The sequence below is a fragment of the Embiotoca jacksoni genome, unplaced genomic scaffold (genome assembly GCF_022577435.1).
Source record: "Embiotoca jacksoni isolate LCO1_2020_lvr unplaced genomic scaffold, fEmbJac1.0.p SCAF_11, whole genome shotgun sequence".
In the NCBI taxonomy this organism is placed as follows: Eukaryota; Metazoa; Chordata; class Actinopteri; family Embiotocidae; genus Embiotoca; species Embiotoca jacksoni.
The window spans coordinates 8,791,100-8,813,011 of record NW_027185241.1 but is presented as its reverse complement, the minus strand read 5'-3'; the positions used below and the strand labels follow the sequence as shown (position 1 = coordinate 8,813,011).

At 40.7% G+C, this 21,912-nt stretch overlaps 2 protein-coding genes across 3 annotated transcripts; both read right to left on the bottom strand.

The window, feature by feature from the left end:
- Positions 1-7,631: 7,631 nt before the first annotated feature.
- On the bottom strand, positions 7,632-9,653 carry snx10b (sorting nexin 10b). The gene is given in 7 exon segments (XM_069139536.1): positions 7,632-8,158; positions 8,411-8,444; positions 8,447-8,613; positions 8,791-8,892; positions 9,024-9,124; positions 9,211-9,297; positions 9,588-9,653. Coding segments are annotated over 7 exon segments (654 nt in total). The 5' UTR covers positions 9,621-9,653; the 3' UTR covers positions 7,632-8,028.
- Positions 9,654-9,948: 295 nt separating this feature from the next.
- Positions 9,949-14,376, bottom strand: cbx3b (chromobox homolog 3b). Of its 2 annotated transcripts, none has more exons than XM_069142963.1 (5): positions 14,163-14,376; positions 13,656-13,796; positions 13,398-13,548; positions 12,788-12,957; positions 9,949-11,233 (listed from the first exon to the last, which is right to left on the bottom strand). In XM_069142963.1, the coding sequence occupies exons 2-5, from the start codon at positions 13,793-13,795 to the stop codon at positions 11,113-11,115; spliced, it is 582 nt and encodes a 193-aa protein (XP_068999064.1). In that variant the 5' UTR covers position 13,796; positions 14,163-14,376; the 3' UTR covers positions 9,949-11,112. The 2 variants fall into 2 exon arrangements, with proteins under 2 accessions (XP_068999064.1, XP_068999065.1); XM_069142964.1 differs by having other exon boundaries at positions 14,178-14,376.
- Positions 14,377-21,912: the final 7,536 nt, after the last annotated feature.

Genomic DNA, 21,912 nt, shown 5'->3' with positions numbered 1-21,912 from the left:
ACTAATTGGAGATGTAATGAATTACCATAATTAGTTATTGAATATACGGCATTGAATATAAAGAAGAAACGCTTTGTTTTAGGGCAGTGAAAGGATCTATACTGAGACAATGTGATATTTAGTTGAAGAGATGACATTAATGACTGTGTTCTTGGCCTGTGCAATTTTGATTATGAAACGCTTCAACATGTTTTGGGATTGGTTCAGAATTGTGGATTTTAGAACATAACACAAATATTTCTTTACTGCTGACATAGCCTGATATTTGCCCCCGAGAGCCCTCCTTTTAATGTTTGGCAATGGATTAGGTTGCCAAAGGCAAGTAAGGCTAAATATTGCCTCTCATTTTTATGTGCTAATAAAGGATTTCCTTAATGGATGTCAACTTCGCCCCCATCTCCTGTTGGATTTGGACAGCCATATCCTCAGAAAATACAGGTTCTTTTATTGCGATTTAACATCAAGATATAATGTTTCAAGGATAAATGCCACTGTGCCATTAATCACCCGAACACTAAATTACACTAATGATACCAGAATATCACTAATTAATACTTTCAACCATAAAGACACACTTTTACCCGGCAAATATATATAGATTGAGCTGCTGAGTAATAATAAATAAAACTGGATTTGCTGAGAAAGATGATGGAAATATAAAACAAATTCCCCCTCAGGACCAAACACATTTGTAGTCATTTTATTCTGATGGATTAGCGTTCAATAAATTAATTCTAACACAGACTGCCAACTGTAATATTTTTGATTTCCAATAAGCAATCCTTTGATGTTCATCCTCTGTCAATTCATGCTGTCTGCATGGAAAAATAACTTTCAGTACAATATCAGTACTCTTATATCCCTCTGTTCATCTTCACTGAGTATAATCATGTACCATTACCATTCCATACCATCACCCTTGGGCTTGGTGAGAAGGCTAAATGCTTGATCTATACCACTTTAGAGAGGTAATCTTGATCAAGTTGTCAGCTGTTTCTTCTGCTCTTTAACCCGGTCATTCAGCAATAGATCACAGTGCGGCTTCATAGAGAGTTTCTGTCAGGAATAACGCAGCCTTATTTATGTGGTATCCCCTGGCATTTTGCAGGAAATGTATTACCTCTCCAACTGGCCTTATGTCAGCATTCCATTAAAGCCTCTTCCCCTTCGTCTAAATCTTAAAATCTGAAATAGACACTTTTTAAATGCAAGTCACTCTTAATTGAGGTCAGTTTCTGTTAACATAACTCATGGCAGCTACCAAATTAAGATTTCCTCGGCTACGACATTGTGAGAAGACATGGTCGATTTAAAGTGAAAGCTAACAACAATCATGACAGGCTGATCTGAAAATTAATATTTCTGGAATTTGAGGTTTCGAATTTTATTTATTTTCGTGATCCAATATCTACTGTGTAATATAACGAGCTGCAGACCAGGGTTAGTGGCAGGACAGTAAATATGTGTGTAGACCGGTCATTTATTATGAGCACCACGCCCACTTCCCTCGCATGTTACGGGGTCTGCTCTCAGCTTGTTAATGGCCTTCTGTGCGCTGCAGACAGTGATGTCGAGGGAAGACCTGTATATCTTTAGAGCAGGAGACACAAGTGGCTCCGGTGTCTAAAAGTCACGTTTTCTGGCCCCAAAAACAGCACCATCAACCACCTACAGGACACTGCCTTAAGCACCATTACGTCCTGGCTGATATTTAATACTAATGAAGTGGTTATTGCTGCTGGGAGACGCTTGTCATCTCTCTTGCACTGTACGCATCGCTGATACAAACTGGTTTCATGTTCCAGGGTGTGGGATTGGCAGTCCAGGCTGTCAAGGCAAGGTAGAGCTATGTGCTGACATGTCGCTCGAGATAAATCAGGTTTATCAAAGTGACAGGTGTTTGTCCGCCCGCTATAAACATCTCCCACACTTCACTCCTGCTCTGTCTCCTCGCAGATTATTTATCTGCAGCCTCTGTAATCTAACCCTGTTTACTCTCTTGCTTTGGCTCTAATATCAGGTCAGTGCTTTGCTGCTGATTTACTATACTAGTTAGGGAAGTGAGTGATGACCCTGGATGGTTTGGGAGGGTAGTTTGTAATCAGGGGAGGTCAGAGATGCAAGTGATGCTCTAACTGTAATTACAACCCTCTAGACACCTCACACCCACATACACTGCAGCTGTCAAGTCAATTCTGTGCAAACTGATGACCCCTCTCTCTCCTTCTTATGTCCCAACATTCAGGCTGCTGTCCCATCTCAATGTCAGCTCTATATAGCAGCTTTTTGTGAAACTGCCCCCTGACAGAGGAAGTGGAAGTATGAGGGTTGAGTTACAAGAGCTTGCTCAGCTAACTGAGCCACTGGATAGCAGATTGTTGCCACCACTGTCATTAAGTGTTAGCGCTGGTATGTGTCCAAGCAGAGGTCCTGCCAAGCTAACCTGAGCTAATTTAGTGCTCTGGGTACACATGGAGCTGCTCATCAGTCCAAAGTGACATGACCATGATTATTGGGGCGGCACGGTGGTGCAGTGGTTAGCACTGTCACCTCACAGCAAAAAAGGTTCGGGGTTCGAATCCGGTCCTGGCCCTTTCTGTGCGGAGTTTGCATGTTCTCCCTGTGCTTGCGTGGGTTCTCTCCGGGTTCTCCGGCTTCCTCCCATCATCCAAAAACATGCACCTCAGGTCAGGTTACCTGGCGCCGCGCTAGTGGCAGCCTGCTGCAGCATCTCCCCCCTGAGAGCCCCCCTGCTGTAGTGAAGAAATTTCCCCTCGGGGATTAATAAAGTGTAAAATCAAACCACACCATCAGGTTAGAGGTCAGCACTGAGGACACCGTGGTAACGTTGTTATTGTTAAGCCTGATTCGGACTGAGTAATTTATTGTTTAATTATTAAATTGTATTGCTTTATTTCTTAATTTATATTGTATTATTTGGGGACAGCATTTAGACAATTGTGTAAGGAGATAAAATACATTGTATTAATATAAAATGTTCAGGTATGTCTGATTTCACTGTTTAGAACTTAAAAAGAGATGAGGAGACTGAAAGCTCACTACTTTACAATATACAGCATAAAGCACTTTGAATGTGCTCTGTGTTCATTTCCTTTGCGCTTTTCAATTTTCCCTAGTTTTCACAGTTCTGTTTCCTGATACCGCTGTATTTATACTACAATCAATTAAAAACCGGTTGACTGCGCACAAATGATCTTGATATCATTTGACTGCTGAAATCAATTGGCTGTACTAGTGTTGATTTGAAGGGGGTGAATACTTTACTTTATCCCTATATATACAAAAAAAGTGAATCTGCTTTTATTTAAAACAATAACTTTGTGAAACAAAATAAATATAGAGATGTATGTGTAACCAGAATAATCTAAGGTCAAAGGTCCACTCACTAGCTTCATGTGCTTTCAACTGGAGAGCTTTCACACTTGGGTCACGTGATGGCACCCAAACCAGCCCCTTCTGCTGAAGAAGACCAGAGGTAATAATCTCACAAAGCCAGTATAGAGTTTCGATTGAAGATTATGTTGCTTACTTATACTGTTACCAAAGGTCAGGAATAAAAGTCCATGCTCGAATGACTGTGGACTGAACAGCATGATCACAACTGAGAGTTTAAACATGTTAGGTAAAGATCTGTCCAGGACTGCAGGTCTCCCGGGTTTGGCAGTCCACATCATTATACGTGCATATTAATGAATTTAACATAGACCTATTAATGCACCATGAATAATAATCATGCGAATTTAGGATACTCATTACATATGTATTACATGAGTAGCAGGTGGGGTAATTTGAGTAATTTGTGCCTATATGCAGACGCTGGGATGATGGACGGTGTCTGGAGAAGACAAGCTGAGCCGGTCAGTGGATCTACTGCAGAGTAAGGAGAATTTAGACTCATCATAAAAAATTTCTCCTTGCCTCTTATTTCACTTGGACATTTTTATCTTTTTTTTTATTTTCTACCTCATTGCAACCGTGAGCAGCCTGCTGATTTACACACACTGGCAGTGAAGCTTGGAGGCCCCCGAGAGATGGTGCCCTCTACCCCTCCATTCTTTCCCCCCTTGTTTCTCCACCCTCTGTTGTCCCCTCGCTGCCACCACTGGCCGTCTCTCCCTTCACTGCGATGGTGTCTGACCAAAGAGATCCCCCTCCACTCGTTACACATCACTAACAAGACATATTGTAAGTCTGGAGGGGTTGTTATGTGCATATGATCTTGTGACACACAGAGGGCCGTGGTCCCCTGTGCTAAGACACAAATTCATATAAATATGAGCAAATATGTATTATATATGTATATCTTTATGTGGTATGTGTATATAGTGTATCTTACAAAGTTCTTTACAGCCATTAGGACACTTGTTTGTAAAATATGTTGCTCTATGTTTGTTTTTATGAGGAAATATTTTGAATACATATAAAAACATAACCACAGTAGGCATGTTATCTTAACACAAGGCCCTTCCTTCTCCATCTGTTTTGGGCTGTATATGCCACAGGAGACATATGTGATTTTACATACCGCATTATTTCAGAAAATTATGAAGAAGTGATCTCGACTTTCCTCTTTCCCCCCCTCAGGCCTACGTGTTCGAGGCAGAGGAGCTAGTTTCACGCCGATCAGCTCTGATTCCAGGAGATGGGAAGCTGTTGCTTGCCTTGGTACAGTGATCACGCCCGTTCCCAGTAATTGCTACATCCACACATCCACACACACGAGGCGACAGCATGTGGAGGGGAAATAGCAGGTACAGCTATGCATAACTGAGGAAAGGTACGGCTGCTGGGTTTGATGAATGATGGATAGGTCTTATGTCAGCTCATATCCATCTGTGACATTTGAGTGACGGAGAAAAATGTTTCAGCCTTGAGGAACATTTTTTTTTTTTTTTTTTACCAGATTGAGGCAGGTGTTAGGATTGGAATACACACCACAGCCACAGGCACACACAGTTACAAGGACAGATGTGACATCTGAAAATCCAGTTTTGCCTGTCAAGTTGTAGAATTTTTGTGGCCCTCAGTAAATCAACGCTCTTTGTTTTGGCACAAAATGTGTGAGACCTTGAAAATGTTCAGTCGAGGAGTTTATTATTAACACCGCAGATAATCCCAAGCTCCCAGATCAGTTACCTTGCTTCTTCATCTGCCCCTATAGTGAATGTGGTTACCTTGCTCTGTAACAAACTGCACATCAACATCACCAACTTGTTCTATTATCATTTCACTGCTGTTGGTGTATGATTCTGGCATCATTTCTTTGGGCCTCATCCTCTATCTATTGGCAGTGCTGCTTGGTTTCTCTGATGTCGACTCATCCTGGTTCCACTGAGTTGCAGTCACAGAGATTTAATATCTCAAGTGGTGCTGAGCTCCTATTGCCACTAATGGATCTGTATAATGTGGCACTTAAAATGCATGAGCAGCCTCTGATTTATCTGTAATTTGCCTCCACTGAAGCATATCTCCTTCAATACTTCCATTTGTTTTTAGCTCTGTTTGGAACCCTGATTGGGATTTCATATTGTTACATGTTTGCCAATTTGGTTCTCTTCACACATAAAATGGATTTTTGCTCTTTGTGATTCTGTGTTAATTACACAACAGAGGGAATAGTAAGTCAGGCATGAGATCCTAGACATGAGGTGGGGTTTATTTAAGCTGTCGTGGCAGAAAGACATGCTGACTTGGTCTCAAGCAGATGGGCATCTCCCAGAGGGGCCATTTTCCTTTATCTGGTCTTCTACAGTTTTATGTGTCAAACAATAAGCATATTAATCAGATTAGCTAAAACATTTTACATTTTACTCTGGTTATCCAGTGAAAACCCACCATGAAAACAAAGTAATTTTACTACTTCGTACATGTTTTCACTCTTTCTGGCCTCTTTGAGGACACACAACATGGAGCAGGGAGCTGTTAGCAATTGATCTGATGGGTTTAAACTTGTCAGTGTTGTCATGGGAGCAGAGCTGCACTGACAGGCTAGGCTACAGCGGTTCAAGGTTAACAGCCAGTGGACCAGAGTCACAGACCATTGAAAGAGAAGTCAATACTCCTGGACAGATCAGATGAAAAGCAACAAAGTAAATGTTTCAATCCACAGGACTGCAAGCAACAAACGAGGCTTCGCTGTTGCTGTTGTTAACTGTTAACCAGGGCGAAGCTTGAAAGCCCAACAAGTTTACCTCTTCCCTTGCACATTTTTAGCATGTTAAACAACCTAATAAATTAGCTTAGCCATGGATTCTAATCAGTCTCCCTGATACATCCCACATCACTCTTGAACGTTTGGAAAGAAACCAAAATTAAGGCGTTTAAAGTGTTTTAATTATATAAAATGTATGTATTTTACTAATTAATTAAACTGTTCGTAAACATTCTCTTTTGAGGACAAAAAAAATAGTCTCATTTAAACATACTGATTCTTCAAACACCCGAATTGGTTTCGAGAAAAAAAAAAAAAAAAATTTAGGTTTTAAACTTTTGAAGAATGAAAATTCTTCAGAAATTGAAAGACAACATGTAGGTGACATTACATAGCATTTTAAAATGGTTGTGTGTTTTTCCGGGTGACTGAAGACACTGAAGGAAACTGCAAAATAACCAAAAAATTAATTTATAAAAAAAATATAAATGATTGAGAATTTGTAACAATATTATTAAACCAAAAAGCTGAGATAGGTATGCCTTTCCACGTAAATCCATTTATATAAAATGGCCTTGCTTCAACACCCTCTGTGTGTTTTTTGGCTCTATTAGAGGCATATACCTTCTCTGAATAGCCAGCTAAAGCAAACATCTGCTGCACTGACAGCCTCAGTGCCTGTGTTTGACAGTGCAGGATAATACCGCCCCACACTTCAAGCACTGACAAAGATGACATGTGCATACACTACATTAGCATATGTAGATGCACGAACACACGTCTACACCCCACACATCTTCAGGAGAGACGTCCAACCCCCAGTTTGAGTTTGTAGGCTTTCTGCTTCTCAGAGCAGAGAGGGTCTGAGGTGACATCACCTCTCTGTTCTCCAAGCCTATTGTCTGTTCCTGTTCTGAATTTATAATGAATCAGTGAGACACTGCAGAGAGAAACAGCTAATCTAATTAGCTGTGCAGATATGTCAGTTTGCCTTCACTGTTTAGTGGTTATTACCTCTGCATAAGCATTGTGGTGCTCTCTGTGAGAGCACACATGCACAGACACTCTAAGAGAAGTGACTGTAGTGAACCAGCCCATACAAATACAAAGAAAACAGGCAGAAAGGGTGGCCTGTCAGTGCAGCTGGCATTTTGTTCAGCAGGGAGCAATGTAGCCTGTCTACTTGGTAACCCTCAGACAGGAGTGGGCCCGTCGGGATCCCACAGGACCTCCTACCAGCCACACACCTGACAGGGGGACTGTCTGAAAACTCTGCAGAGACCCTATTATAAATGTCATACTGCTAAGCACTGCAGTGGCCACCAGATGACAAGCATCTCACACCCTACACTTTGTTAGGAGTGGGACTCACAGAGAGAGGCATTAGGCTTGCACTGCTTAAAGTATTACACTGTTATCTGCACATATCTGACTACTTTCACAGTATGAATGACCAAAATTCAAGGTGCTTCTAAGTTTCTTTATGAAGCAAATGCAGACAGTTGACAGTGAATATACAAATGTATAGATGTTACAACACTGCCATCTTCAGGCAAATTTTTTCTACAACTTTGCAGCTCTGCAAATAGTGGAACACTTAAAATACAAAATATAAAATAGGGACATTTTTTGGACTATTTACTATCCATATTTCAAACTGAAATGTCTCACTGACGACACAATAAGCTGTGACTTTTTAAAGCAATTTTTATTTATTTATTTTTTTTATATATAAATGAAAAACCATTTATACCATGAACCATGAATCCAAATGTGCAGTATGGCAGAGTAAAGGGTAGATTTCTCCTTTGTACATCCAAATGCAACTCCAACATTGTGCCAATACGATAGTGTTTTCATGTGGGAGCAGATGAGAAGCTTAGCATTTCCTCCTGGCTTGTTCCCATGAGATCAAGTGATGCTGTGCTCTCTGCTTTGTTTATTGCCAAATCTTTAATCCTGTGTTCTGGATCTCTGCACTCTAAGCTGGAACAACACAGACAAGAACGGAGGATTAGATTTATAATTTGGTGAATTAGGTAGAAGGAACGCTCATAGATTCTGTCCTGGGAAATAAATCAGCGAGAGTATATTGAAAAGCTTTGCCTTACTGCTGACAAAACAAATACAAAATTAACTCTATCCTAAATACCTCTTTCAACTCTACAGTTTTTGAAAAAGCAGATTTGAGGAGAAAGATTTCATCACAGGGACGAGTAACGCATAATATTACAATACCTATCTGAGTCAGAGTCACAGGACATGCTGAGGTCAGGTGCTCCTCTGAGTGGAATCTCCTCAGGCCACAGCTGTGGACGGCCTGGGCCACAGAGTAGTGCGTCCTTCCACCAGCACAGGCGTCCATCTTGGACACGCTGAGCTGTGACTGGAGGAAAAGGTGCAGGCAGCTGTCGGACAGCAGCAGCGGGTTCTGAAGGATTCTGAATAAATAGGGTGATAAACACATTAGGGTGGGTTTATGCAGTATTTGCCATTGGATGTGAGAATGCCAATCATGTGGTCTGATGTTTGTGGAACCGCTGCATATCAGCTTTGTTATGTTTGTGTTGTAATATGTCAAAGTTCAAACATTTATTGATCTCTGAGGTCTTTCTTACTCTTCCAAAAACTTCTGGAGACCCTTCATGCGATCAGTGATCTGCTGGCTGTTGTTCAGACTGAAGAAAGGGTTTTTGGGGGGCAGCTGTGGTAGCTGTACCCTGCAAAAAAATAAGCAACAACAAAATATACAGGAAGCATTGAGCAGATTATTTTTTACATGAAAACAAAGTAAATGGCCCCTATTGTTTTCACTGAAATTATAATTTGAAATTGCACTGATATGACTTACATGAGCATTGAATTTGCCTGTAGTTTCTGTCTGAGCCATACGAACTCACTGTACCTCCTTCTCACTCTGGAGATCTTCTTGGTGAAGCACACGCTGTCTGTCTAAAACAGGACCATCAGTGTGACACATATTAGAGGAAGCTCCCGTAAAGGAATGTAGATATTTAAGTGACTATCATTTTACTTACATGTAAACAAATTTCATAGTCCATGTAGGCATGCCAAAAATCATTCTTTTGTATCCGCGGGTCCCGCACCCAGACACTGTTGCCCTGCTGCATGGAGAAGGAAAGAGAGACACTGAAACTAAACGCTCTTATGAAAAAGTGGAAGGTTTTTATTGCCAGATAGAGGAAGTGCGATGAGCAACAAAACAAGAATCATGATGGGAAAATCCACCCGAGTATCCTTTCCTGCTCAGTACAAAAACAGATTTAATTTTTAAGGCTATACCGCAATTTGAAGCTTCTGAATTTAACACATGGCTTCTTAAAAGGGCTATTATTATAAAAAAAAAAAAATTAGATAAATAACATGAAAGTTATAGAGTCAACTGTAGACCTACCTGGCTCACAGTGCTGTCAGTTCCCTCTTTCATTATTCAGAATGTCTCAGTAACCTCAAATCAGAAGTGTAATGACGTGCTTAGCACAGCACTTATGACTTTTCTTTCCCACTTTTATTGTCCCAGAGCAAAGGTTTCAAAATAAAGTCACAAGACAGAAATAAGCTCCTCCCCATAACTGTCTGATCAGACCACTAAACTCCCAAAAGAGGAGACAAAATGATATCAAATCCTTTACTAAACACTTTTAATAGCCTGTAATTTAGAATCAATCAAAAAACTTCTTAGACGTACATGATTTTAAATGTACTGTCATCAAATTGGACTTGATCATTTGTTTGAGCGACGTGACAAATGTGATCACAAAGAAGAAACATGTCACAAAAGGTTTCTTTTATTCACAGACTTCACAGATCTATGGTCAACAGTTACAGTAGTTCAGTAGCAGATGTGTTTTAGGAGGTTTAAGGTTCAGCTGAGTGTCCCATAACAGTCATGGGAGATATGTCGGGTTAGGACAGTGCCATCAGGATACAAGTATCAAATACACAAAACTGTATGATTACAGTCAATTACAGACAATTCAGTGCATAAATGGACAGTCTTCTATCTAAAGTGCTACATTTAACAATTGACTTACCCATTGTAGGTGCACAAAGGTTATTTTTAATTGGTTCAAATCTCAATAGATTTTACTTTTTATTTAAGAAATAATGTGACCTTTTGAAAAATTTGACCAGGACTTCACTTTGGATAAAAGCACCAAATAGTTACATAATTTAAAAAAAGTTATAGTTCAATAAAGAGGAGAAGAAAACGTGTGTTACATAGAAGCTGATTGAAAATATGGGCAATTTCTGGTGGGTAACATTGGTTTTTAAATCTGACATTAACTACAAGGGTCATACAGAGATACAGTATGACGCGGTCAAATCTGTAGCTAGAAACACCTCACATGATACGAGTTCAAACAACAAGCGTTCGAACAACAGCTTTACAATCATTAGAGCTAAACAAACATGGACTGAAGGTACAGCTTGGACAGCAGTTAGCTCACTGTGCCCGTTTAGTGCTAATGCTGTATAAAGCCCACACTGAACAACCAAACACGCCTCCCAGTTAAACATATTTGGAGCTATAAAAGGACTTCAAATACTAAATTACCCATAGAACAATATCTTAAAGACAAAACACGTCCACAGTGATTGAGTCTGCTACATGATGTCACAAGAAAACAGCTGCAACAGGTTAGTCTGACCTCAAATCAGCTGCTCTACACAAAAGGTTAGTTTCAGTCTCCATCGTGATCTCCTCAAAGCCACAGAGACCTTTTTGGGCACCACAGAGCAGAGAGCACTTCAAATCCATCCCTGCCGAGGATCTCGCACCTGCAGCGGGATGCGATTTCACACAGCGTGCCTCGAATGTCAGCTGAAGGAGGACACTCCATGGAGGTTAAACTAAACTTCGGGTGAGAGCGCAGCTGTTTATCGGTTCTCCTCTGCATACAACCCACACACACGGTTTACTGCTCCTCGTCTCCACAGTGCCAGGTCAGCTTCTGCTCGTAGAAGTCGATGACCACCTGGGGACATCTGGCGCTCGCTTCACGGGCCGGCAGCAGTGCCACGTCATCGGAGTTCTTCCTGTGGGGAAAAACACGGGAGAAGATGAGCATTGAAATGGCATCCCACTTTTTAATGTAAGTAAAATGTTTGAAGACATTTCAAGACAGTTTAGTACGGGTCATTATCACACTTTATTAAAGTCAATTTCAGATCACTGTCGTTATAAAATATCCAATAAATATTCTATTTACAGGGGCACTAACACTATCTAGTATTGCATTTGCTTTTAGCTTTTTGTGTGGATCAAGCTCTAAAGACATAGATTTTAGTAGTGTGAATTTTGAATAAAAACAGCACTGCATTAGGAAAAATACCGAGGGCTGAGTCTGTTGCTTCAGGTACGAGTCAGTAATAGATCTATGGCTCTGAAGGCTAACCAACACTGCACAGCAGCACCTCTCCGAATGATTGCATTGACTTGCAGCACGAGTTCAGCCAGATTCAGTATTTTTGGAAGAACAACCTTGGGTTTGTTTTTCGTTTTTTTTTGCCGGAGCCGTCTGTGTTGACACCCTCAGAGCCGATGCAGTTGTTTTTCCTGCGGCGCTCTTGGCGGTCTGAACATCGCTGAGACCATCCATGCATCTTTCAAACTGCACACCTCCTGTTTGTTTAAAAAAAAATAAGCTTTCTATCAACAACAACAAAAAAATCATCGCTTCCAGGCCCAGTAACTTGAACAAACCTAACAAAGCCCCTTCAGCGACACAGAAGACTTCAACAAATCTTTTTTTTCAGACTATGTGGTAATCACTGTGACCAATAAAATCTGCAAAGTTCCCCTTTAAAGCGACCAATAGTCATTTAGAGATGAAAACATTGGTATTGTGTACAGCAACTCAAAGGCCACTTTATTAGGTACAGCTGTACAGTCGAGAGCAATTCAAAACAACAGTTCTGCCATTAAGTCACTGTAGTTATAAGGCAGCACTGAAGTTATTGTGCTGTTGTCCTGGACTGCATCATAATAAGAGGTGTTTGTGATATTTTGACCTCATGTTTATAAATTGGATATACAAAAATATGACAAACATCTCTATATGATACTAACCGTGACCTCATTAATGAACATAATCTTTGAATTTCCACATTCCTGACGGTGTCATCGAAATCTGAACATCATGAGCTTCAAACAGGTCCATGTTGGCAGAGCTGTTGTATTGGACTGTACAGGTGAACATAATAAAAGGTCCACCGAATGTACAGCTTTATGGTCGAGTGAAATGGTGACACCAAAGCACATCTGCTGTGGTTAGAGGTGCTCTCGACAATGTGTTACTAATCTGAGGAGTCGGGAGGTCAGTGGCGATGACGTCCAACTTTGTCGACCTCGTAAATGATCCATTCACATTAAACGTTCAGGAAGTCGAATTTTGACTGCTTACGAGCAACAACAAAAGGATGAAACACTCTCATAAATCTGACTGGATAATTTGTTTCATTTCATGTTGTTTTATGGCACTGTATTTTGAAAATGTGGATTGCAGCTTTAAATATGAACATTTGCCTTTTCTTTTCGACAAACGCTGGCATTCATTCGAGGACAGGGTAAAGAGGAAGCAGCGGAGTTACCATTTCACAAGGAACATGAGTTCTCCCTTTCTATCTGTGGAGCCGATGATGCATTCAGGCTCGAGGTAAGTGCTGAGGTTAGTGGGGCCGTCTGACTGCTCATCATCTGGCGGGAGGATGTGGTCCTCACTCTGCACTGCGTGAGCTTGTTGCTGGGACTGCATGCAGGACTGCAACAAAAAGTACAAGGATGAAAGACAGAGCATTTCGAAAAAGAAAACATCCGCATTTGCAGAAGTGGTGCTTTTTACTGTACATGCCGACTGTGGGAGGAAAAACCGGAAAGTGAACTACTTTCACTTTCAGAGGTATTGCAAAACTCACCACCTTCACACACCATTTAGTTTCATATTCAGCTGTAAAAGTAGGACCAAAATCTGCCAATATGCTCAGAGTATTTTACTCAACTCCAGTGCAGCGTGTGTCTACTTCTAAAAAAGTCTAACTATGAACCTAAAGTATAGTGCTCCATAAAAAAAGAAACTAATAATATGCTCTTTTTTTCTTTTCTTTCTTCCTTTCTACAGATTTAGGTGCAGAAGTTCTGTGAATAACATGGAAACAACACATACTTGCAGACGTTCCACCACTGCATTTGTCACAAACTCACAATTTCCGTCTCTTGCTCTGTCATTTCTTCTTTGGGAACAAACTCGTGCTCAGTTTGCTCCTCCTCCTGCGAGATGTGGGTGTTTCTCAGGAACTCCTCGATGAGTTCAGGACAGTCCAAATTGTCCTCAGGTTCCCACGTGTTTTCTGCACTGTGATTACATCAAAGAGAGGGGAAAATGCACTTTACAATCATAGATAAACAAAACGCTACTCAATATAGGCATGCATGTGACCGTTTCTGCAACCCCTCACTTACTCTGTGAAGCCTTTCCACTTCAGGAAGTATTCCACTCTTCCATTAAAGATTCTGCGTAGAATTATTTTCTCTACCACAAACTCCTGCACAACTGTAGTCTCCTCAGTCTTCCTCTGTTTGGCTGTCTGCTTCTTTCTCATTCTGCCACGATAATAAAAGGAGAAGGAAATGAACGAAGGCCGGGGGCGTTTACAAGAATATAAAAGAACAGAAAGTGGCACTGTGAAGTCAGAAACAAACGCTTGGATCGCCCGACTGCTGGAACAACGAGGTCAGTGCTCCGCTATGCCCATTCACACAACGATCCATACACTTATTATAGCGCTCCACCTGCTGTTTCTTTCGGGAGCAAAACACAGTTTCCTCAGTCCGAAACGCAACATGTTAGTATCTCCACGAGTCGACAGTTTAGTTACGAGCGCATTTTGCAGACAGAATCCTGAAAACATGAGTGGAAACGTGCCCGAGTGACGCGAAACACGCTATTTAAGAACAATATGCACGTACGCTTTCGGTGTTTACTTAATTTCGACGGACAGCCGGCTGCGGTGTCGCTCTGCTCCGCTCCGCTTTGTGCTTGTCGCTGGAAACTACACGCACACAGCGCCGTCGACGCTGCTTGCACAAAGCAGCGCAAACGTGTCGGTCGGCGTGTTTAAAAGAGCTAAACAACTTTTCATGAATGAGTTAAAATTAAAGATGGCCGTTGATGCTCGGAGGAAGTGGTTGCCAAGGGAAAAGGTCATGCCAGGAAAACCGGGAGGAGACGACGGGGACGCGCAACACCGCCGACCAATCAGAGAGCAGTCCGCTTGTCCGTCCCCGTCCAGTGGTCCGGAACAGTCCTGCCACCCATGGGCTTCAGCGGGGTATGGCAAGGGGACTTCGTGCACTGTGTTGTCGGCTGTTTTACCGGGATTACACGCTGGTTTCCAAATTTGTATCATTCTATTATGAAGCAGATATGAAGTCCAATGCTTATTATGTATTAATCTATAATATAATATAATATAATATATACATTTCAGGTACAGTGTGGAGGATATCACTTAATTTCTAGTTTATGTTACTTTGCACTGCTATTCCACTACATTTCAGAAGAAAATATAATTATTAATTACTTTTACTTTTCTCTACATTCATTTCACAAGTGCTGGTAGGCTATAATATGTGACTTTACAGCGAAGGATTTTACTTATCAAACACGGCATCATCCAAGAATATCAAAAAGTCTTGCGTATTAAATGATACATCAGTACGTAGTTAGAATTAGTTCCACCTTAACAGCATTACAATGTAGTTTAATGCATCAAAAATAATAAATATGAAATATAGCCCACATATCTGATGCAAATAATTTTATGTTGCTTAGCGTGGCAGCATTGTTAATAATATTCAAAACGTTAATATTTGTAATACTTTACTTATATTTTGTTAATATTGGACTGCTTGATAAAATTCTAAATGCAAGACCTTTACTTGTAACTGACTATAGCTGATAAAGAGGTATAATTTAAGACCTCTATACTCCTGTAAACACAAGAGGTTTTCTCGGAGGAGGTCTTTCCTCCTCACTCGCTTAAACCGCACTGGTGAGATCACAGGAAAAACAGCCAACTAGAGATTTGATTGACAGCTCTCATTTAGCCAATGAGATATCCCAGGGCTCCTGATTGGTCAATAAGCACCACTAGCAGGGCCTTTCTACTTCACTAAATTTACCTTTTTTCCAGCAGTTATTCCATAGTGTTTTGTACAACACCACTAGGGGACGCTGCCTACCTATATTAGACTGCCAGGTTCAGAGGGCCAGTGTCAACGCTCCAGCACCTCAGTGAACTAATGCGAATGGACTCATGCTAGAAAGGACACACAGCAGGACAAATGCTTTTACCGTTCACACTGGATCAACCTCCGATACACTGTTGTTACTGATACTGTTTCATCCTCCTAGCAGGATTATATAACACATTTGTTCATGAAATTTACTTGTATGCTGGCACTACAACAGCACTACAATAATGTAAGTCATGTGCAAGGAGCCAATAGCCTACTAAGAATTCATACCTCAGTTTAATTTTCAATGAGAAAACATGGGGCAGCCTCTTGGAATGTAATTAAAAATTGTTATTGTTTTCAAGTTTCAGTGAAAAGGCTGGCATACGCTTGCATGAATGATGAATGTGGTACATATTGGCTCCAGAAAGGGAGCTTATTGATCAAAGTCTCAGGAGGACAGGATACAGGTCTAATACAAGTTGCTAATCAATATTTGGTTGTTCGGGAGCCTGCACCTATGTCACATTTAACTCCCATGTGCAGTGGAAACTTCACGTAGGAGGAAGACTGTTATATATTCCTTAGAAATTGTGGGTTTTATATTGATAATAGGTGGTAAGCTGCTGTTTTCTTCTCTGATTAATTATTAACACTGTGTTGAAGATGCTCCGAACAACTTAGCACCATTTTCTTTCTTTGCTCCGAGCTAGTCCCCCCACAAATGGATATCTCTTTCCACACCAACATATAAAATACAAGAGAAACTTTCTCTGAAGTCTGTGAAACTAAAATCTGTGCATCAGTTTAATCCTTGCACATTCTCAGCTGGACCAAAGCTCTAATTATGATGATAAGCCATTTTTTATTTTTTTTTATTTAAAGAGGCTTTGTAGTTTGTAACTAATGTGTTTATTAATAATTGATTATTAACTCAAGTTTTATAGATCACTTATAAGCAAATCAGGGAACAACTATTAAAGCACCCTTTTGGCTGGTGTTGATCTTTTATCAGCCATAAGGTTTGCAGTATAAGACATTAATTACAACCCCCCTTATATACTTTGCCTCATTAAAAAGTCATGCCATATTTTATTTGCAGTTTTCATAGTAGAGTAAGATCAACCTTACAACATCCTTTTCTGCATGGACCTGAAGTAAGAGTCGACCCAGAAACCAAGGCAAGACATGTGTTGGTTATCAGCCGTATGACCTGCTGTTGCCCTCTGACCCTTTCCTGTCTGCTCTTTTGGGGTTTTAGTACTAGTTGTCATAGTAACCGAGCAGCTAATAGGGTTGAGTTGTCGCTGCAGGCGCAGGAATGGCAGTAATGCATGCAATGAGGTCCTGTCAGGATTTACTGCTCTGCTACAGTATGGATCATTTTAGGTTCCCCGCTACCAACTGCACAAGAGTTGGTCATTTCAGCTTTAGAAGGCATTAAAGATCGTTGTATTTTCACCTTTTACCTGATGAACTAACAGTAAACATGGAGAGAGAGACAGGGAGTGCTGAAATTGAACCTAGGAACTTGCAGTTTTTTATTATGGGTCTTCAATGCCACCACAACTGACAATCTCAGTATACATCACAAATTCACCAAGATAAATTATTATCTGTTTTTAACTATCACACAATATTTATAAAAAGTTGCATGTGTTTGCAACCTAAATAACATAATATACCAACAGGCAATAATTAAGTGATTTGAGGCCTTTCTTGTGCCTAAAACCTAACTGACTCAACCCAAGATTGACCAGGGCAATAAAAATGAAATACAGATGTTGATGAAATGACATGCTATATAGGGTGTATAGGGTGAAAAGATATATCGTGTTATGCCGTCATCTCTTAAATCTACTGAGTTCCCTCCCAGACAAGCACATTCCTCACGCCTACTGTGAATGTAGCCCTAATACAGATGGGCCTTGAGAGTCACCCTCTCAGAGCAGAAATAAGTCCAGATGGCTGGATCCTGCTGTGAGGGGCTGTGGATGGAGTGAGTAGTGGTCTGTGTGGCTCAGGCCAAGCCTGACTGGAAGCTTTTCACATGGGGGGGCCCCTGACGTTCCCTCAGTTTCCCTCCGAGGCTCTCGGGTTACATCCAGGGCAAGGGAATTCACATTGGCCCTGTTATTCTTCTCAAGCGTTAATCTGGTTGGATAAGGGGCAGTGAAACGCTATTGAAGGCTGAGCTGGTCAGACAGAGATTTACGCAAGATCATTATTGGCCAAATTATTGCTTGATTGATTGATTGATTGATTGATTGGTTGACGGCATATTTATAAAGTACTTTCTTAGAGATCATTCCCACATGTTATGCAGACACACACACACACAAGAACAAAGTTGGGATAAGGGCAGCAGTATGAGAGCTCAGATGCTTGCCTATCACCAGCTCTGCCACCACCGCCCTCAGCACCTTTATCAGCTCCACAAATTGTCTTCAGATCATATTCACAGTCACATAGTAAATCAATCCGGGTCCTGTGCGACAGGCTCCAGTATAGTTTATCTTCTCTTTGTTTGTGCAGCAGTGGCTGAAAAAAGGGACTTTTCATGAGTAACAGTTGATGTGGGACAGCAGATCACCTGGATTAGCTTGCGGAAATCTGTCTCTTGTTTCAGAATATTTATGGAACCCGCAGATACTTCCCTTTGTGTTATTCTATACCTGGCATGATAGGGCGGGAGAGGGGTAATTGTAAGTGTCTGTAGAGTTATGAATGAATACACTAATGCATTTTTAAAGTATGTAGGCCTATTTCAATACTGGTTTTAAATGAGGCAAGAATATATCAAATTAGAATAAAAATTAGAATAAATGTATGCACTTAGATTACTAAAGTAATACATTTTCTTCTTGATTTGGGATTGTTTTTTCAATCTGCTATTCAGTGTGTGTTTATGTTTACATAGATACAGCAAGAAAACCTCAAATTACTAAAAGTAAAAAATAATGACCTCGCATGTTCGCAGATTGATCTCGCTGATAAACTCTATTTGCTGATGAAAAGTAAAGCGTAAAAAGTTCTCAAAGGAGCAACTTGGTTAACACAGTCATCAAATGAACAATAAATACCCCAAAAATGCTTGGCCAATCATCATCATCATCATCATCATCATCATCATATAAGAAAAGAACACAAAAAACAAAAAACTAATGGACAGACACTACCACAATCACAACAAATAATAGGCTTGATTATGCTTGATTAAAAAACAAAACAAACAAACAAACCAAAAAAACCCTCTTGAAGTAGAAAGGCGGTATCTTGGGGTTCCTATAGCAACAACAAAATTTGGATTGGCAACAGTTTAACAACGTCACGGTTTTTGTATGAAAAAAAAAAAAAAAATAGAGACTATATAAGAAAAATATGTTTTAATTGTCCTGATCATTTTAATTATATTTTGGGAAATAATTTTGTATTTTTACTTTGGGCAAGTAAAACATGAACTGGGTGGTCAAGTCTCGCGAGAGTATATCCGGGGTCAGGGTTTGCATCGTAAGGCAGCAAAATCGGCGTAGTTAGCATGCCAGAGTGGGACAACATAGAGGAGCAGATCAACAATGAGGATCATGAGCATGTTCGCTCTTATGAGATCTGGGAGGGCTGGAATGATGAAGTACTTTGATTTAGACTGCTGATTGGCGTGTTGTTGTGATTGCAGATCATATTTGGTGCGCTGCTGCAAATGCCTGCACGCCTTACCTAGAATTAATTCTGTTTTAACCACTATTCAACCAGGTGGCTTTTGACTGTTTTGTGGAAGGTGATTGCGGTAGACATTGTGAAATTAAAGGTAGATAGCTACAGTAAATTCTGAATTAAGCGTGCAGGCTTTTGCGGCAATGCACCAATGACATTACAGGTGCAGGCAGGTGTGGTGTTTGTGCACACTAAATCATGTCCCCGCTGTGTACACAAGGCCTTCAGGCTGTAGTAACGCTGTGTCTGTTGTATTGATAATGACAATATGAACAGGCTACTGTTGCTTGGGTTTCTAACTTAGTGGGGTTTTTTTTTAAATTTATTTTGAAATTTGACAAGCCACTGAGTGCTGGCATTTTGCAATAAATTTGCAGTAAATGACAAAATCCTGGCACTGAAGTAGAAAGTAGCACAAAATGAGCACATGCAAGGTGCACTATGTGCCTCCTGGATAGGTTTGGAGTAAATGCTAAAATTTTCCTCATTCTGTAGATTTTGTCGTTGTTATCTTTTTTTTTTTTTTCCCCACCGTATGTGACTATTTGGAAAGTTAAGACATCAGCCATTTACAAAGGAACTGGATGTATTGTTCTGACACTTGTTAAGTCTTAATGTCTGTTCAACATCTAAAATCCCTGATGTCCTCGAACTGGAGTCTTTTCTCTACCAGAGTGTGTTTGTGTAGAAGCTGGAGAAAGTCTGTAGTGCTAACTGCAACCAAACCGAAGAAGTTAATTCATCATATAAACCTACAAATCTTATCCAAACTGATAACTAATAACAAACTGGACCATTGTCACATGTTATAATTGTTGACTTATCTAAACAGAACAGTTTTTAGATAAACATTAAAGAAGTAAACAGTAGCGCTCTCAGTATCAAGAAGTGTTAACATAAGCTGACCTGAAGAAGACGCTTCAAAACTCGTCAGACAGTGGAGATGGTTTTGCTGCCAGAGTAAACAGGTGCTGACTTCATCCCATCATCCCATGTGCCCCTTGGCCATGGGTTTCCCCTCCACAATGTGGAGCCCATCGGATCCTGTAACCTCCTGATTGACAGGTGAATGGCACCAGTGACAAGCAACTCCCCTTCCCGCAGGGGCCAATGTGGCACAAAGTGAATGGATAAGACTATTTCCCCCACTCGTCTCTTACTTCTTTTCCCCCGGTCTCTCTGTGCGCCATTCTCCTCACTTTTTTTTCTTTTTACTCTGCGCAGGTGTTTTGTTCTTCTGGGTTTTGTAGCTGATGGAGTAAGTTGACTCCCGGCAATGTAAAATGTGAGAAAATTTGACTGAAGCACTTTCTGAGGAACACAGAGTGTTTTGTCACTCAGCTCACATGTCTGATTTTGTTGGAGTTTTGGAAAGTTTGACTCCTTTGAATATCGTGACATTGATGATGTTCAGCAACTGTGGCATCACCCCAAATTTAGATGCTTTTTTTGTTTTAGCTATAACTGTTGCTGAGAAATTAGACTCATGACCCAGATGCCTTTGTGTGAACCAAATTTCAGAGGAGACATTTTGAAATCTTCGCATGCCGTCAAATGTCTTGAACAGTTCAATCTTGCTTTGATTCAAATGTAGCATTTTTGAATAGGGTACGATCATAATAATTAGATTTTCTGATGTAATTTGAGATTGCAAAGCAATGACTGCTCCTGTCTGCAGGAAGATTGTTTGCTTTCTTGCGGCCTGCTTTTGTCACACATCCCCTCATGTTTTCCGTTTCTCCAAATGTTAAGTGTTCCCTTTCACAGCTGTCCATCACCATCCAGTGAATCTAAACAGGGAACCTGGTCCTTTTCTTCTAGGCAGGGAGAAATTGAGACACAGAAGAAAGGAGAGTAAAATGGCTTATCTTGATGACAGGGGTTTCCTATACAAAGTAATCACTGGTGGCCACATTAAGTCAACGTTTGCTGGTGTTTTTTTTTTTTAATGATATATTGCATTTTCTACAAGATTATATATATCTCTCAATTGGCACACTGTGTATTCAATGTTTTTTTCACACAACTATGAAACAATGGCCAGACTGTTGGAGCTCTTTTCAGCAAGTACACAGCTGAATAGTATCTTATCCTTGAGTGGTGAGAAGACCTTTGTCTTGGTAAATCTACTTGTCACTGTGCAGCTGCTGACTGTCTGCTCTCATCGAGTGCAGCTCCACAAACCACCGAATCCAGTCTGTTGACCTTTCACTCCTTCCTTCTCTCACAGCTGTACGCTTTGAACTTTAGGTCTACTCCACGTCCAATCAGGATCCAACCCCCTAGCGACCCCCCCACCCCCACCCCTTCTGGCTGCAGAAAACTGGCCCATTTGAAATCAAACCTCTCTTCTGGTCTGCATTGGTCTGGATGCAAGGCTTTTCCCTCAAATACAGACAATTTGCTTGCTGGGTCCTGGGAATCTAAAGCATTTCATCCTCAGCCAAAAGTTCTTTGACCGTTACACATTTTAGTTCAGTCAGGCAGCTCCTGGCTGAGATAAGCAGCTCTATGCCATCTGATGTGATGCTGCATTGGCTCCAGCAGAGCACATAGTGAGACCAACCAGCTCTTCAGCTGTGCCTGCTTGCCATCTGGAAAATTACAGCTTTAAGCAGGTCCTGCCAGCAATTACCCTGCAAATTCTGAATAAAGACACAGAAGACACGGTGGTGAAATCTGGGTAACTGACAGAGGCTACAGCAACTGATATTATATTCCAAGCAAAAAACATCCAGTTTTGGCTTCAGACACTTTATTCAGTTTT